Source organism: Homarus americanus, unplaced genomic scaffold (assembly GCF_018991925.1).
Source record: "Homarus americanus isolate GMGI-L3 unplaced genomic scaffold, GMGI_Hamer_2.0 scaffold44808, whole genome shotgun sequence".
Lineage (NCBI taxonomy): Eukaryota > Metazoa > Arthropoda > Malacostraca > Decapoda > Nephropidae > Homarus > Homarus americanus.
The window spans coordinates 657,001-673,121 of record NW_024721443.1 but is presented as its reverse complement, the minus strand read 5'-3'; the positions used below and the strand labels follow the sequence as shown (position 1 = coordinate 673,121).

At 48.0% G+C, this 16,121-nt stretch overlaps 3 protein-coding genes across 3 annotated transcripts; 2 read left to right on the top strand and 1 right to left on the bottom strand.

The window, feature by feature from the left end:
* Positions 1 to 748: 748 nt before the first annotated feature.
* Positions 749 to 2,825, top strand: LOC121861691 (translation initiation factor IF-2-like). Its single transcript, XM_042359584.1, has 3 exons — positions 749 to 1,035; positions 1,741 to 1,925; positions 2,257 to 2,825. The coding sequence occupies exons 1-3, from the start codon at positions 749 to 751 to the stop codon at positions 2,823 to 2,825; spliced, it is 1,041 nt and encodes a 346-aa protein (XP_042215518.1).
* A 2,268-nt stretch (positions 2,826 to 5,093) lies between these two features.
* Positions 5,094 to 9,291, top strand: LOC121861690. Its single transcript, XM_042359583.1, has 3 exons — positions 5,094 to 5,248; positions 5,380 to 5,592; positions 9,124 to 9,291. Exons 1-3 carry the CDS (start codon positions 5,141 to 5,143, stop codon positions 9,289 to 9,291), a joined length of 489 nt encoding a protein of 162 aa, XP_042215517.1. The 5' UTR covers positions 5,094 to 5,140.
* Positions 9,292 to 11,060: 1,769 nt separating this feature from the next.
* LOC121861689 (ras-interacting protein RIP3-like) lies at positions 11,061 to 15,771 on the bottom strand. The gene is made up of 6 exons (XM_042359581.1): positions 15,762 to 15,771; positions 15,421 to 15,582; positions 15,066 to 15,231; positions 14,300 to 14,548; positions 13,184 to 13,430; positions 11,061 to 11,252 (listed from the first exon to the last, which is right to left on the bottom strand). Exons 1-6 carry the CDS (start codon positions 15,769 to 15,771, stop codon positions 11,061 to 11,063), a joined length of 1,026 nt encoding a protein of 341 aa, XP_042215515.1.
* Positions 15,772 to 16,121: the final 350 nt, after the last annotated feature.

Sequence of the window (16,121 nt, the reverse complement as noted above, 5' to 3'; positions counted from 1 at the left end):
AGGGATGGTGGCACTTCCAGGGGCCTTCGTAAGAGTGTCGGCACCCCCAGGGACCCTCTCTGTGGCGGCGAAAGCCTCAGGGGCCCTCCCATATGCCAATACTTACAGAGGGACGCTCATAGGGTCAGCGGCGAACCCAGGGGCCCTCCCAGGAAAGTCACCGACCCATGGGGCCCTGCCAGGGGCTGTAGCGCCCCCAGTGACCCTTTCAGTGATGGTGGCAACTACAGGGGCCCACACAATGGCCGCGGGACTTCTAGGGGCCCTCCCAGGTGTGGCAGCGCATCCAGAGGCCTCCCAGGGGTGGCGTTGCCCCAGGAGCTTAGTTTTGGTATCGTACATAATGCATGCGTCCAGCAAGCCCTTACTTAACTGTGATTGGTGGACTAAAATGTAAATCCAACAAATTGCACCCAATAGGAGAACAGAGCAGTCAGTCAGCACAACACCCCAACTTATGTTTTCCTGTTGGATATTTAGTCTCCTTTTTATTGTTCCGGAGGTGATGATACTGGAAATGTGATGGGCGTTGTACTTATTTAACGTCATATCTCTCAGAGTTCTAAATAGTGCAAAAACAACTGCTCCAATGGGATCTCCCAGGGGTGATAGTGCGACCAGGAGCCCTCCCAGGAGCAGCGGTGCCCACAGGTGTCCTAACTAGAGCGTTGGCGCCCCCAGGGGCCCTCCTTAAAGGTAGCAGTGATCCCAAACGCGTGTGGCATCCACAGTTGTTTCCAGAGGCGCGATGGCGGTCCCAAGAGCCCACAGGGGCGGTGATTCCCAAGGTCTAGCAGGGGCGGTGGCGGTCCGGGGTTTCCCCAGGGTCGGTGGCACTTCCAGGGGCCTTCCTAAGGGTGTCGGTGCCCCCAGGGACCCTGTCTGTGGCGGCGGCAGCCTTAGGGAACCTCCCTGGTGCGACTATGCCATAAGGGACCCTCATATGGTCGGCGGTGACCCTAGGGGCCCTCCCAGTCCAGGTACCGCCCTATGGGGCGCTGCCAGGGCTAAGTCGCCCCCAGTGACCCTCCCAGGGTTGGTGGCAACCCCAGGGGTACTACCAGGGGCAGTGGCGCCACTAAGGGCCCTAACAACAGTGGCGGCACTCCTAGAGTCCCTCCCAGGGCACCGGCATCTCTGGGAGAGTTCCAGGAGGCCCTCCCAGAGGTGGCGGTGCCCCTGGGGCTTGATCGTGGTATCGCACATATTGCATGTGTCGAGCAATCCCTTACTTAACTGTGATTGGTGGACTAAAATGTAAATCCACCAAATTACAGTCAATAGGAGAACAGAGCAGTCAGTCAGCACAACACCCCAGCTTATGTTTTCCTGTTGGATATTTAGTCTCCTTTTTATTGTTTAGGAGGTGATGATACTGGAAATGTGATGGGCGTTGTACGTATTTAACGTCATATCTCTCAGAGTTCTAAATAGTGCAAAAACAACTGCTCCAATGGGATCTCCCAGGGGTGACAGTGCGACCAGGAGCCCTCCCAGGAGCAGCGGTGCCCATAGGTGTCCTAACTAGAGCGTCGGCGCCCCCAGGGGCCCTCCTTAAGGGTAGCAGTCACCCCAAATGCGGTGGCATCCACAGTTGCCCTCCCAGGGGCGATGGCGCTCCCAGGAACCCTTACAGGGGCGGTTATTCCCTCAAGGGGTCTAGCAGGGACGGTGGCGCCCCCAGGGGTTTCCCCAGGGTCGGTGGCACTTCCAGGAGCCTTCCTAAGGGTGTCCTTTTAGGGACCCTCTCTGGCGGCAGAAGCCTCAGGGGACCTTCAAGTGCAACTACGCCCAGAGGGACACACATAGGGTCGGCGGCGACCTAGGGGCCCTCAGGCAAGTCCTTGACCCATGGGGCGCTGCCATGGTTTGTAGTGCCCCAGTGACCCTCTCAGTGATGGTGGCAACCACAGGGGCACTCCCAGGTTGCTTAGCATCACCAGGGGCATTACAGAGTGGCATTGCCCCCAGGATCTTGATCGTGGTATCGCACATATTGCATGTGTCGAGCAATCCCTTACTTAACTGTGATTGGTGGACTAAAATGTAAATCCACCAAATTACAGTCAATAGGAGAACAGAGTAGTCAGTCAGCACAACATCCCAACTTATGTTTTCCTGTTGGATATTTAGTCTCCTTTTTATTGTTCAGGATGTGATGATACTGGAAATGTGATGGGCGTTGTACTTATTTAACGTCATATCTCTCAGAGTTCTAAATAGTGCAAAAACAACTGCTCCAATGGGATCTCCCAGGGGTGACAGTGCGACCAGGAGCCCTCCCAGGAGCAGCGGTGCCCATAGGTGTCCTAACTAGAGCGTCGGCGCCCCCAGGGGCCCTCCTTAAGGGTAGCAGTCACCCCAAATGCGGTGGCATCCACAGTTGCCCTCCCAGGGGCGATGGCGCTCCCAGGAACCCTTACAGGGGCGGTTATTCCCTCAAGGGGTCTAGCAGGGACGGTGGCGCCCCCAGGGGTTTCCCCAGGGTCGGTGGCACTTCCAGGAGCCTTCCTAAGGCGGAAGCCTCAGGGGTCCTCCCAGGTGCAACTATGCCCAGATGGACACACATAGGGTCGGCGGCGACCCTAGGGGCCCTCCCAGGGAAGTCACCGACTCATGGGGCGCCGCCAGGGTCTGTAGCGCCCTCAGTGACCCTCAAAGTGATGGTGGCAACCACAGGGGGCACTGCCAGGGGCGGCTGCACCCCTAGGGGCACACACAATGGCGGCGGCACTTCTAGGGGCCATCCCAGGTGTGGCAGCGCCCCCAGAGGCCCTCCCAGGAGTGGCGTTGCTCCAGAGGCTTGGTATTGGTATCGTTCATAATGCATGCGACCAGCAAGCCCTTACTTAACTGTGATTGGTGGACTAAAATGTAAATCCACCAAATTACAGCCAATAGGAGAACAGAGCAGTCAGTCAGCACAACACCCCAACTTATGTTTTCCTGTTGAATATTTAGTCTCCTTTTCATTGTTCAGGATGCGATGATAATGGAAATGTGATGGGCAGTACTTATTTAACGTCATATCTCTCAGAGTTCTAAATAGTGCAAAAACAACTGCCCCAAGAGGACCTCCCAGGGGCGACGGTTCCCCTAGAGGCGAAGGTTCCTTCAGGGGCTCTTCTTAAGGGCAGCGGTGCCCCCAGTGGCCCTTCTTAGAGGCAACAGCCCCCCCAGGGGAAATCCCAGTGGCTCTCTTTAGAAGCAGCACCGCAAGGGACCTCCCAGAGGTGGTGGCACCCCCAGGGACCCTCCCAATGGCGGCTTCTCCCTCAGGGGCCCTTCCTGGGTCAGCGGCGTCCACCGATGTCCCCCCAGGGTCAGCAGCGTTCCCATGGACCCTTCCTGGGGCAGTGAAACCCCAAGGGGTCCTACCAGGGGCTGTGGCACCCCCAGGTGGCCCTCCCAGAGTCAGCAGTGCCCCCATTAGCTCTCCCTGGGGCAGTGAAGCCTCAAGGGAACCTGCCAGGGGTCTTCCACTGGCGGTGGCGCCCCCATTGGCCCTCCCAAGGGCGGCAGCGCCCTCAGGGGTCTTCCTTAGGGGTGGTGGCAACCTCAGGGACCCTCCCAGGGGCGGTTGCACCCCCAGGGGCCCTCCCAGATGCGGTGGCGCCCCAATGGGCCCTCACAGGGGTGGCATCACTCCTAGGGGGCCCGCCCAAGAGGCCCTGCAAGGGGCAGTGGCGACCCCAGGGGCCTTGCCAGGGGCGGTAGCGCCCCCAGGGGCCCTTCCAGGGGCTGTGGCACCTCCAATAAACCCTCCCTGAGGCGGTGGCGCGCCCAGTGGTCCTACCAGGGGCGGCAGCACCCGCAAGGGCCCTCCCAGGGACGGTGGTTCCCCCGGGGCCCTTGATATCGAATATTAGTGGTTGTAAGGACGCTTGGAAAATTATTGACATGTTTCAATGCTAATTACTCGCCAACTATGGGTTTCCAAAGTGCGATTTTGGTGTTAATGTGTTATTCTGTAAGTAGAGCTGTTCTTTAGACGTTGCCCTAACCTTAGCTATACTATCCTGACTGAAGCTAAAACTTGGTTGCTGTTGTGGAAAAACTCATGATATTAAATTTCACTTTTCGGTTATTAGACAAGTTCAAATTGCATTGTGGTCGTCTTTTTACTCAGTACGTAATTCGTGGTTTGAGCGTTACATCTTCCCTGACTTATCTATTTTTTAGGGAGCTGGTGTTGCACTGGGTTTTAAGAGTCTGAGCTTAAGCAGACTGAATGTCATGGTCCTCTAAGGCGACAGAACTAATCCCTACAGTCACCTCAACCACTTGGAACTACATGTATGACCAGACAGCTGCTTCCATGGATCGATTTACAGCCAATATATTCTTCAGTGGCATATATAGGGGGGGGGGGTGTGGCAATCACCCCCTTATATTACAGCCACATTTGCAATATTCATAACCATTTGTATCACAAATTATTCAGATTAGTTGATTTGTTAACGAGAACAAATATTTTGGCTAAAGAGCATACTATTTGTTTTATACAGTATTTTGAGACTACTACAGCTGTATTTATTTCTTAATGTTTCAAGACATAGAGTAACTAAATGATAAGTTATCAAAGGAGTTTTGTAAATGTAACATGATCACATGAAATAAACAGATTACAAAAAGTTTGAGTGACTGAATCATATGCCAATTGTATGAAGTACTATACCCATATCGGCCATAAAATATGTCCTACTATTCATTGTAAATAGCCTCAAAACTATTCAAGGACACTGTGAGGGTCATACATATAATGAGTCAAATTCAGTACGACAACAAGAAAAAGAATCTCCAATTGACATTATCTTTGAGTGATCTTAATGTTAAGAATAAGTTACACTGCCAGGAAAGTAATGATAAAGCACTAAGACTGGCAAAAACTGCAAGGTAACAATTGCAGAAATGTTAATGGGCAAAAGTGAACAGAGCCAGGAGAAAACAGAGACTGGGATGGATGAGTAAAATTAAAAACCGAATCCCCAGAGAGATGCAATATATCATTAGATTTTTTTCAAAACATCCCTAAGACATTTAGAGTGGAGGGCTGTGGTCGCCAGCCCTCAGATTTGAGGTTGTTTCTTTGATTTATTGACACCCGTCTGGTTTTCCTATAGAGGCGTCTAGTATCAGCATGGCCGAGGCAGGTCCAGCTGACGACGACTTTGAGGATTTTGACGATGATTCCAATTTCTGGGATGACTGTGACGAATACTATGAGCCAGAGACACTCAATGATGAGGTAAATACTCATGTGTTCTGTTGGGGGAAATATATCTACATCTGTTCTGGTTAACTAAAAAAAAATGTTTTTGCTGTAACAGTATTTTGAAGATATTAAGTGTTTATTATTATTTTTTTTCAAATGGGCAGCGACAACGAGAACAACAATTGACACAGGAAGACTGGGAACAACAGCTGCCACAACACCACCGGCGGAGGGAGAGGGTGGCAGAGTTGGTGGAGACGGAACGCAATTATATCAAAGACCTGGAAACACTCTTGGAAGTCAGTGCTCTTGCCTCCTCCAGGAACCACGTGCTCAAGGCCATCGACTTGCATACTGTCCTTGGTAACATTTCACAAGTAAGATTTAAGTGCGACATATCAAAGGCATTGACAACACTACAAAGAGCATGTTGTTGAAAATGACCCCATCGACTCTTATCAAGCTAGCTTACCAACAGTCCACACCTCATTTTTATTTACCCACACCACACCTCCCTTCTCTCCTGTTAACTTGGTAACCTTTCTGAGTCAAGTTCACTAGTTGTATAATCTGCTGTCTTTATACAGTACAGTACAGTACAGTACAGTACAGTACAGTACAGTACAGTACAGTACAGTGCATTGCAGTGCAGTGCAGTACAGTGCAGTGCAGTACAGTGCAATACAGTACAGTACACTACAGTACAGTACAGTGCAGTGCAGTACAGTACAGTGCAGCACAGTACAGTGCAGAACAGTATTGAAGAGTACAGTAGAGTACAGTATATGATATAGTTTTATGCACAATCGAGTATGTTTAAGTACTGCCATCTGCTTCATTAGTGTCGGTTTCATTGTTTTATATAGTAAATACCTGTACCTGTAGTCAACATTTTTAAGAAAATTTATATAAAGGTGATTTAAAACTTATGGGCACAGCCTAGTTGATTTTTTAATTATTCTAAATACAGTATCTTCAATTATTTAAAATCTTATCAATTAACAATAATTACTCAATTTTTTTTAATTGTGAACACAGATAATTAATCAGCATGTAAAGTACTGCAGTGCCTTTGTATGAAATTTGAAAAAAAATCCATGGTATGACCCCCAGTGCCAAAATGTGTTGGAAGCAGGGAGGTAGGTGAGTGTTGGAAGCAGGAGGGTAGGGGTGTGTTGGAAGCAGGTTAGCAGAATAGTGTTGGAAGTAGGTGAGAAGGTCAATGTTGGAAGACTATGTGCAGGCCAGTCCGAGAGGTGCGTGAGAAAAATCAACAGATGCTTAATTAGTATATCAGGTGCAATGAATTGAAAGATGATAGTGGGGAGTACATTTTTTTTTTCAGAAATATTGACCATCAGTTTTATAATCTCTCTCTCTCTCTCTCTCTCTCTCTCTCTCTCTCTCTCTCTCTCTCTCTCTCTCTCTCTCTCTCTCTCTCTCTCCACTCATCCTCCCCCTTACCCTCCTACCCTCTCACTCACTCTTCCACTCATGCTCCCCCCCCCACCCTCTCCCACTCACCCAGTCCACAGACCGACTCCCATGTCCATCAGGAACCAAATGAACTTCTCGTACAGCCACAAGACAAAAGGAGGGTATAATGTATTTCCATCGGATGAAAAGTGGCCATTGTTCAGGGTCGAGGAATACTTTCTGAAAATTCTGGTTTACGACTCATCTGCCTCCTTGATGCTTCTCCGGGCGCTGCACTAGGGAGATGCCTAATGGGAGGCCGCCGCTATCTCCACAACACTCTGCCCTCGCTATCTCTCACATCTCTTAGCGAAAGAGTAAAGAAAAGAGAAAAAACAGATGTATACTTGTATATATAAATATGTTTATATATGTTTTATATACTGTATACTGCATATATATATACATGGTATGATTCTGTACGTTTACTCTTTATACTGGACATGTATATAAATCATCATCTTAGAATAGAAGAGGGAAAAAGAGGAAAAGGTTAAGAAAAAGCAAAACGATGTCGAAAAAAAAAAGAAGAGGGAAAAGGGAGAAGTAACGAAGTCATCCCAGCCAGAGTCAAATGGCAGAAGGAAAAGAAAACAGATAGAGAGATAAACAGAATAATAACCCAGTGGAGACAAAGAAAGAATTAAAGAAAAATGAGCATAAAGAGAACGAAAAAAAACACACAAACACACACACACGAACAAAACAACAACAAGGGAAGTAAGAAAAAAAATATAAACGACGCCTTCTCTGCGAGCTCTTTAATCTGAACGTGAAGTGTGTTGCCAAGGAGCCGAATAGGCCAATAAGTTGCTCTGATTCCGACAAATATCTGGAGAGTGCCCATCCCAAATCAGTTTTTATGCAAATCCGCGGCATAAATACGGACGGAGCGCTCGTACGGCGACCACTCTCAGTCCCCAGCTCGTTTTCCTCCGACTGTGCATGGGAATGAGTAAAAATCACACTGTATTGGACTACTGTGCTCCTGGGGGACATGGAATGCGATAGTCAATACACACAGACAGACACACACACGTACAGGGTCTGACGGAGAGGAGATCTCTTTAAGAAACCGTAGAGGATGATCACTATAGGAGACAGGGAAGGAGATGATAACTAGGAGATGGAAGGAGGAGATGAGCACTAGGAGAAGGAAGGAGGAGATGATCACTCGGAGACAGGGAAGGAGGAGATGATAACTAGGAGACAGGGAAGGAGGAAATGATCACTAGGAGACAGGGGAAAGAAGGAGATGATAACTTGGAGACAAGGGAGGAGAGGAAGAAATAATCACTAGGAGACAGGAGAAGAAAAACAACACAAAGATAGAATCAAGAGAGAGAGAGAGAGAGAGAGAGAGAGAGAGAGAGATAATGAAAAGTGATGGTGGGAGAGTTTTGCTAGGTTGAGAATAAAGAGGATGAAGAGGAGATGGAGGAGGAGGAGAGGTGAAGGAGGAGGAGGAGGGAGGAGGAGGAGGAGGACTTGAGGGTGAGAAGTGGGACTCGGTAGAATGATGAAAGAGGACTCACAAGAGGAAGGAAGGAAGAAAGGCTTTAATGGAGTGAGGGAGAGGACTTTTTTTTAGTTTCACAACTTTATTGACAAAGCTTGTAGTACAGTTTGCCTATTCTGAGTAATTCAGCCAGGTCTTGACACTGAGGGTGGTATCACTTCTCACTGCCACGCAGGACAGAGGTTCATACACTAAGAAGATAATAGTATTGGTCATATTCATTAATAGCAATGGTCATATCCATGAGGGTGCTATCACTGTTCACTGCCACGCAGGGCAGTGGTTCATATACAATGTAAGTCATATTCTATTTGAGGACTACTCAGTGTGGGGTAGCAAATTTAGGATAGACTGCAAGGATATCCTCAAGCACTCCTGATTCAGTGTAGTAATTACACAGTTCATGATACAATAAGCCAGGTGGCCTGAAGTCTTTGACAGTGTAACATTCAATAATATAATGTTCAAGTGTATGCTTTCAAGGTTTCTCACAAAGTTTACATGCTGAATGTTCCGGTATGGGTACAGCGCCACTAACTTGTCAGATGTTTTTTACGGGCATTAGCCCACCTGGGCACAGGTAATGACCCACATCAGGGCCTGGGGGGCAAAAATATAATAATAAATAATAATAATAATAATAATAATAATAATAATAATAATAATAATAATAATAATAATAATAATAATAATAATAATAATAATAATAATAATAATAATAATAATATAATAATAATAATAATAACAATAATAATAATATCTATTATTATTGTCTGGTTCTGTCTTTGTGCTGGCCATACCGGTACCTGTAACAAAATTTTTCATATTTACTGATGCTACAACTACCAGGTCTCTCTGCATTTCTCAGTTCTTCCAGATCAGAGTTCATGATTTTGACTTGTATGTTTTTAAGTACATCATTGAAAAAGCCAAGGCCCCTGTCTACATTTTCTTTTTTACATGCCTCATTGGCCAGTCTGAACAGACCGTCTGGCTCACTGTCTCTAAAGTTGTCCGTAATATTAAAAGAAATATGATAACTGCTAAGACAGGTAAGATTAAGGACAAGGAAGAAGATTGACTTACAAAACCACGGAAGAGAACTCATATAGAGCTCGTAATAGAAATGAGGAGTAATTAAAACCCTAAATAATCTTAAAACAAGTTTATTATCTCAAGTTACGTTTGCGTCATATATGTATATCTATATAAGTTATCTATACAAATAAATATATTATATTTTTGCTATTTTGTTTTCACCTTTTTTATTCTTTTCTTATTCTCATTCATGCACACATAAATACAAAATCAAAATTATCACTTTTGATTCTACAATTTGGTTTATGGGATTTTCAGAGGATTTCTTAGTATCAAGAGGTGTTAATGGGGATTACATGGTGTGGAGAAGGCACTGGTAGGGATTATATGGTGTAGAGGAGGCACTGGTAGGGATTACATGGTGTGGAGGAGGCGCTGTTAAGGATTACATGGCGTAGAAGAGGTGATGGCAGGGATTACATGTTGTGGAGAAGGTGTTGGAAGGATTAAATGGTATCGAGAACGTGCTGGAGGGATTACATAGTGTAGAGGCTCTACTGGTAGGGATTACAACACTTTGCAACAAAAATGTGTAAAATACTTGTTTAGAAAGATTTATTAATTAAATGGAAAGGTAATATATGGGTAAGAAGAATGTTTTGGTTAAAGTTTATACCGTATGAATATAATGTATCAAGAGCACACGGTAAACGGGATTATATAGGTATTTTGGGTAAAGTTCAACAGTGTGTTTATGATTTATCAATAACAAAGAGAAAAGGTGTCTGTTCCGTCATTAATAATATGTATCTATAATCGATTACCATCACACAGCAAACGGGAGTAAGTTTTTCCTTGGAGCCTTTCCCGTGGACAAGACAGTGCAGCGACCAGAAACAAGAGCTTTTGGAATCATCTATAACATGTATTCCATAATTTGCTACCATCACATAGCAAACGGTAGTAAGTGTTTTCCTTGAAGCCTCTATCGTGTGGCTATAATCTATCAACAACACACACCACACACTTACCTCTGGTCCTGGGTCGACGCGTCTTCGACAATCAATAAATCCCTCACCATTTTTCTCGTCAAAATTCCCTGCAGCTTGATTTATGAAGGTCACGTACATATATTGAGATGCGCGCCGATGGGCCAGAAAGAATATAGGGGTAAACCTACCGATTCATTTAGGGTCAAATTCTTCTTCTGTGGTATAGCAATATGAACATTTAAAACAACGTCATAGCAATAACTTTAAAACTACCTGCCTTTTTTTATTACTTTCACACATCATAAAATTTTAGGGAAAACTATTTTGATATTCATTTAAAGTAATTTAAAGGAGCAAATTCAAAATATTTTAATGTAAATTGTTAAGAAAGACATCAGTTCACATTGCTTCTCACATAACTAAGAATATCTAAGACAAGTTTATAACACAATTAAACTTATAGAAAAAGTAATGTTCTTCCCAAAACGACATAGCGATCATTCTTGACCATAAATTTGGTGCAGGAGTTTTGGATTAATTTATTTCCTTGGGTAAAGTGAATAAAGATGTAAACATGAATTTTAACCTACGTATTATTAATAGCCTTGCTGCTGCTGCTGCTGCTGCTGCTGCTGCTGCAACCTTTGCTGCTCCTGCTGCTGCAGATTCTACTGCACCATTCACTGCTTCTGCTGCTGCTTTTAATACTACTGTTGCTGCCTCTAAAGATGCTGCCGCTTCTGCTGTTGCTGCTGCTTTTCAGCTGCCGATTTTCCTGCTTCTGCTTCTGCTGCACCCTTTGCTACTGCTGCTGCTGCCTCTAATGATGTTGCTGCTTCTGCTGTTGCTGCTGCTTTTGCTGCCTTTGTTGCTGCTGCTTTTGATGCTGCTGCTTTTGTTGCTGCTGCTTCAGCTGCACCCTTTGCTGCTGCTGCTGCTGCGGCTTCTGCTGCACCCTTTGCTGCTGCTTCTTCTGCTGCTGCATTTGCTGCATCTGCTGCTGCTGCTGTTGCTGCTGCTCCTGCTGCTGCTGCTGCTACTACTGCCACTTTTGCAGCAGTTGTTGATGCTGCGTTCAATTTGTTGGAGCTGCTGTTGCTGCTGCTAGTGTTACCTTTGCTGTAGCGGGTTTTGCTGCTGCCTATGCTGCTGCCGCTTTTCCTGCTGCTGTAGCTGCTGCTGTTGCTGCTACTGATAGACCCTCTGCTGCTGGTGCGTCTGTTGCACTTTTTACTGCTGCTGCTGTTTTCCTGTTGATGTTGCTGCTGCTGCTTTTGCTGCTGTTGATGCGTCGGCTGCTGCAGCTTTTTCTGCTCCTGCTGCTTTTGCTGCTGCTGCTGTTGCTGCCTCTGCTACGGCCGCTTTTTCTGCTCCTGCTGCTTTTGCTGCTGCTGCCACTTTTCTTACTACTGTTGCTGTTTCTGCTTCTGCTGCACCCTCTGATGCTGCTGTTGCTGCCACTTTTGCTGCTGCTGCTACTGCTGCTGCTGCTTCTACTACTACTGCTGCTTTTGCTGCCTCTGATGCTGCCGCTTTCCTGCTCTTGCTGCCGCTGCACCCTTTTCTGCTGCTGCCTGCTGCACGCTCTGCTCTTGCTGCCTCTCCTGTTGCTTCTACTCCTGCTGCTGCTTCTGCTGCTGCTTCTGCTGCACCCTTTGATGCTGCTCCTGATGCTGCTGCTGCTGCATCTGCTGCACCCTTTGCTGCTGCTGCTGCTGCTGCTGCTTCTGCTACACCCTTTGCTGCTGTAGCTTCTCTTGCACCCTTTGCTGTTGCTAGTTTAGCTGCTGCTGTTGCTGCTGATGCTATTGGTGCTGCTTATTTTGCTGCTGCTGTGCTGCTGCTAGTTTTCATCTTGCTCCTGCTGCTGCTGTACTCTTTGCTGCTGCTGCTTCTGCTGCATCCTTTGCTGCTGCTGCTGCTGCACCCCTTGCTGCTGCTGCTGCTGTTGTTTCTGCTGCACCCTTTGCTGCTTTGCTGCTGCTGCTGCACCGCTTTGCTGCTGCTGCTACAACTGCTGTTGCTGCTGCTGCTGCTACTGCATTTGCTGCTCATGTTGCTGTTTTTGCTGCACCCTTTGCTGCTGCTGTTGCTGCTGCTGCTGCTTCTACCGCTTTTGCTGCTGCTGGTGCTGCTGGTGCAGGTGCAGCTTTGCTTCTGCTGCAACTTTACTGCTGCTGCTGCTGCTGCACCCTTTACTGCTGCTGCTGCTGTTTCTGCGTTTAATTTGCTGCTGCTGTTGCCTCTGCTGCTGCTGCTGCTGCTGCTGCTTCTGCTGTACCCTTTGTTGATGTTGCTGCTGCTTCTGTTGCTGCTACTTTAGCTGTCTCTGCTGCTGCTGATTCCTCTGTTGCTGTTCCTGCTACTTAATTTGCTGTTGCTGTGCTGCTGTTGCTGCTAGTTTTGCTGCTTTTGCTTCTGCTGCACGTTTTGCTGCTGCTGCTGCTGCTGCTGCAGCTTTTGCTACTTCTCCATTAAAAGTTACAGCTGCTGCTACTGCTCCTTGTAATTTTGTTGCTGTTGTTGCTGCTGTTGCTGCTTTTCCTCCTGCTGGTGAATTGCTGCTTCTGCTGCTGCTGTTGTTTCTCCTGCACCCTTTTTCTGCTGCCTCTGTTGCTGCCGCTTCTGCTGCCGCTGCTGCTGCTGTTGTTTTGCTGCTGCTGCTGCTTTTGCTGTTGCCGTTGTTTTTAATGCCGCTGCTGGTGGTGTTGCTGCCGTCGCTTTGTTGGCCGTTGCTGGTGCTGCCATCGTTGCTGTTTTGTTGTTGCCGCTGCCGCCATCGGTTTTGTCAGTTGCTGCTGCTGCTGCTGCTGCTTTGCTGCCGCTGCTGCTGTTGCTGCTTTGTTGCTGCTACTGCTGCTGCTTTTTGTTGTTGTTGCTGCTGCTGCCATCGGTTTTGTTGCTGCTCAGCTGCTGCTGTTGCTGCTGCTTTGCTGCTGCTACTGCTGCTGCTTTTGTTGTTGGTTTGCTGCTGCTGCCATCGGTTTGTTGCTGCTCGTGCTGCTGCTGCTGTTGCTGCTGCTTTTGCTGCCAAGCATTGCCGTTGCTTTTGTTGTTGTTGCTGCTGCTGCCATCGGTTTTATTGCTGTCGTGCTGCTGTTGCTGCTGTTGCTGCCATCGAGTTCGGTTGCTGCTCGTGCTGCTGCTGCTTTTGCTGCTACTTACATTGCTGCTGTTTCTGTTGCTGCTGCTGCCGCTTTTCTGCTTCTGGTTAAGCTGCCGCTTTTCTGCTTCTGCTGCTGCTGCTGCACGCTTTGCTGCTGCTGCTTTTGCTGCTACTGCTGCTGATGCCTCTGCTGCAGCCGCTTTTACTGCTGCTGCTGCTGTTACTGCACCAATTTGCTGCTTCTGGAGCTGCTGCGCTGCTTGTGCTGCACCCTTTGCTGCTGCTGATGATGCTGCTGCTTTTGCTGTATCTGCTGCTACCTCTGCTGCTGCTGCCGCTGCTGCTGCTGGACGCTTTGCTGTTTCTGGTGTTGCTTTTTATGCTGCTAAGGTTGCTGCTGCCTCTACTGCAGCCGCCATTGCTGCTGCTGCTGTTGTTGCTGCTGCTGCTACTGCTGCTGCTGTTGCTGCTTTTTCTGCTGCTACTGCTGCTGCTTTTGTTGTTGCTGCTGCTGCTGACATCGGTTTTGCTGGTGATGCTGCTTTGCTGCTGTTTCCTGCTTCTGGTTGCTGCTGTCGCTTTTCCTGCTTCTGGTTGCTGTTGCACGCTTTGTTGCTGCTGCTTTGCTGCTACTGCTGCTGACTTGTTGTTGTTGCGGCTGCTGCTGCTGCTGCCATCGGATTGCTGCTGCTGCTCGTGCTGCTGCTGATGATGATTCTTTTGCTGCTTCTGCTGTTTGTTCTGTACCCTTTGCTGCTGCTGCTGCTGCTGCTGATGCTGCTGCTACTGCTGCTGATGCCTCTGCTGCAGCCGGTTTTACTACTGGTGCTGCTGCTGCTGCTGCTGCTGTTACTGCGCTAATTTTCTGCTTCTGGAGCTGCTGCGCTGTTTGTGCTGCACCCTTTGCTGCTGCTGCTGCTGATGCTGCTGCTTTTGCTGCACTTTGCTGCTACTGTTGGTGCTGCTTATTTTGCTGCTGTGCTGCTGCTAGTTTTGCTCTTCCTGCTGCTGCTACTCCTGCTGCTGCTGCTGTTTCTGCTGCATCCTTTGCTGCAGCTGGTGCTGCTAGCGCTGCACCCTTTGCTGCAGCTGCTGTTGCTTCACCTGCACGTTTTGCTGCTGCTGATTTTGCTGCTGCTGCGCCCTTTGCAGCTGCTTCTGCGCTGCTGATGCTGCTTTTGCTTCTGCTGGTGCTGCTGCCACTGCTGCGTTTAATTTGCTGCTGCTGTTGCTGCGTTTAATTTGCTGCTGCTGCTGCTGTTGTTGTTGCTGTTGTTGCTGCCGCTGCCGCTGCTGCAGTCGCTTTTACTGTTGCTGCTGCAGCCACTTTTGCTGCTGCTGTTGCTACTTATGCTGCACACTTTCCTGCTGCTGCAGCTGCTGGTTCTGCTGCTGCTGCACACTTTGTTGCTGATGCTTCTCCTTCACCCTCTGTTAATGCTTCCTCTGCTACTACCGCTTCTGCGTTTAAGTTGGTGCTGTTGTTGCTGCTGCTGTCGCTTTTGCTGCTGCTGCTGCACCCTTTGTTGATGCTGCTGCTGCTTCTGTTGCTCCCTTTGCAGCTTCTGCTGCTGCTTCTTTAGCTGTCTCTGCTGCTGCTGCCTCTGCTGGTTGCTGTCGTTGTGTTGCTGTGCAGAACACTTTGCTGCTCGCTGCTGCTGTATTGCTTGCTTTTGCTTTTTGCTGTGGTTGCTGCTGCTGTTGCTGCTTTGGCTTTGCCGCTGCTGCTGCTGCTTTTTCAGGTTGCTGTTTGTATTAGTTGTTGTTGTCTCGTTGCTGCATCTCTTTGGCTTTGCTGCTGCTGCTGCTGCTGCTGTCTCAAGGCAATCCCTCGTTGTCATTTCCCCATGTGCTACTGCTGCTACTGTTGCTGGTTTTGCTGCTGCTGATGATAATGCTTTTGCTGTTGCTGCTTCTGCTGCACCTTTTTCTGCTGCTGCTGCTGTTTTTGCTGCCTCTAATGCTGCTGCTGCTGCTGCTGATTTTGCTGCCTCTGCTGCTGCTGTTGTCACTTTTGCTGCTGCTGCCTCCGCTTATGCTGCTGCTGTTGCTGCTGCTGCTGCTTCTGCTGCACCCTTTGCTACTGCTGTTGTAGTTGCTGCTGCTGTTGCTGCTTTTGTTGCTCCTTTTGCTGCTGCTGTTGCTGATGTTGTTGCTCCTACTGCTGCTTTACCCTTTGCTGCTGCTGCTGCTGCATCTGCTGTTAACACTTTTGTTGCTACTGCTTCTGCTGCGTCTGTCAATATTAATAATAATATCAATAACAATAATTATAATAATACATAAATAATCAATAATAATATAAATAATATACATGAACGTTGAGCAAAGTTCCCACCCACCCACCCACCATCACCAATCATCTTCCTTTATAATCATTAGACACGGGCCTCACCTTGCCTATCTCTCCAATACCTTCTAACATGATGGACGGCCACTGTAACCTTCTCCCAGCCGCGTCTATCTCAACTTTACAAACTTTAAACCAGGATATCTTTCTCCCACATACACGGGTGCGGCTTAAGGGATGTGACTCTCCCTTTATTTATTGAGTATCGGGATGAATTTGTCGATACCGCCCGTGTGGGGTGGGGCTCCATCCTCCCCATTATATTGTTTTTGAATGGGGGTGCCGCTGACGTGTAATGGTCGTAGTGGGGGGGGAGGTGTAGAGGCTAGGGGGAGAGGGGATGAGGCAGGACAGGAGGGAGGGAGAAGAGGGAGAGGGGTGAAGGTGAGGGGAGGGGGAGGGTAGAGGGCTAGGGGAGAGGGATG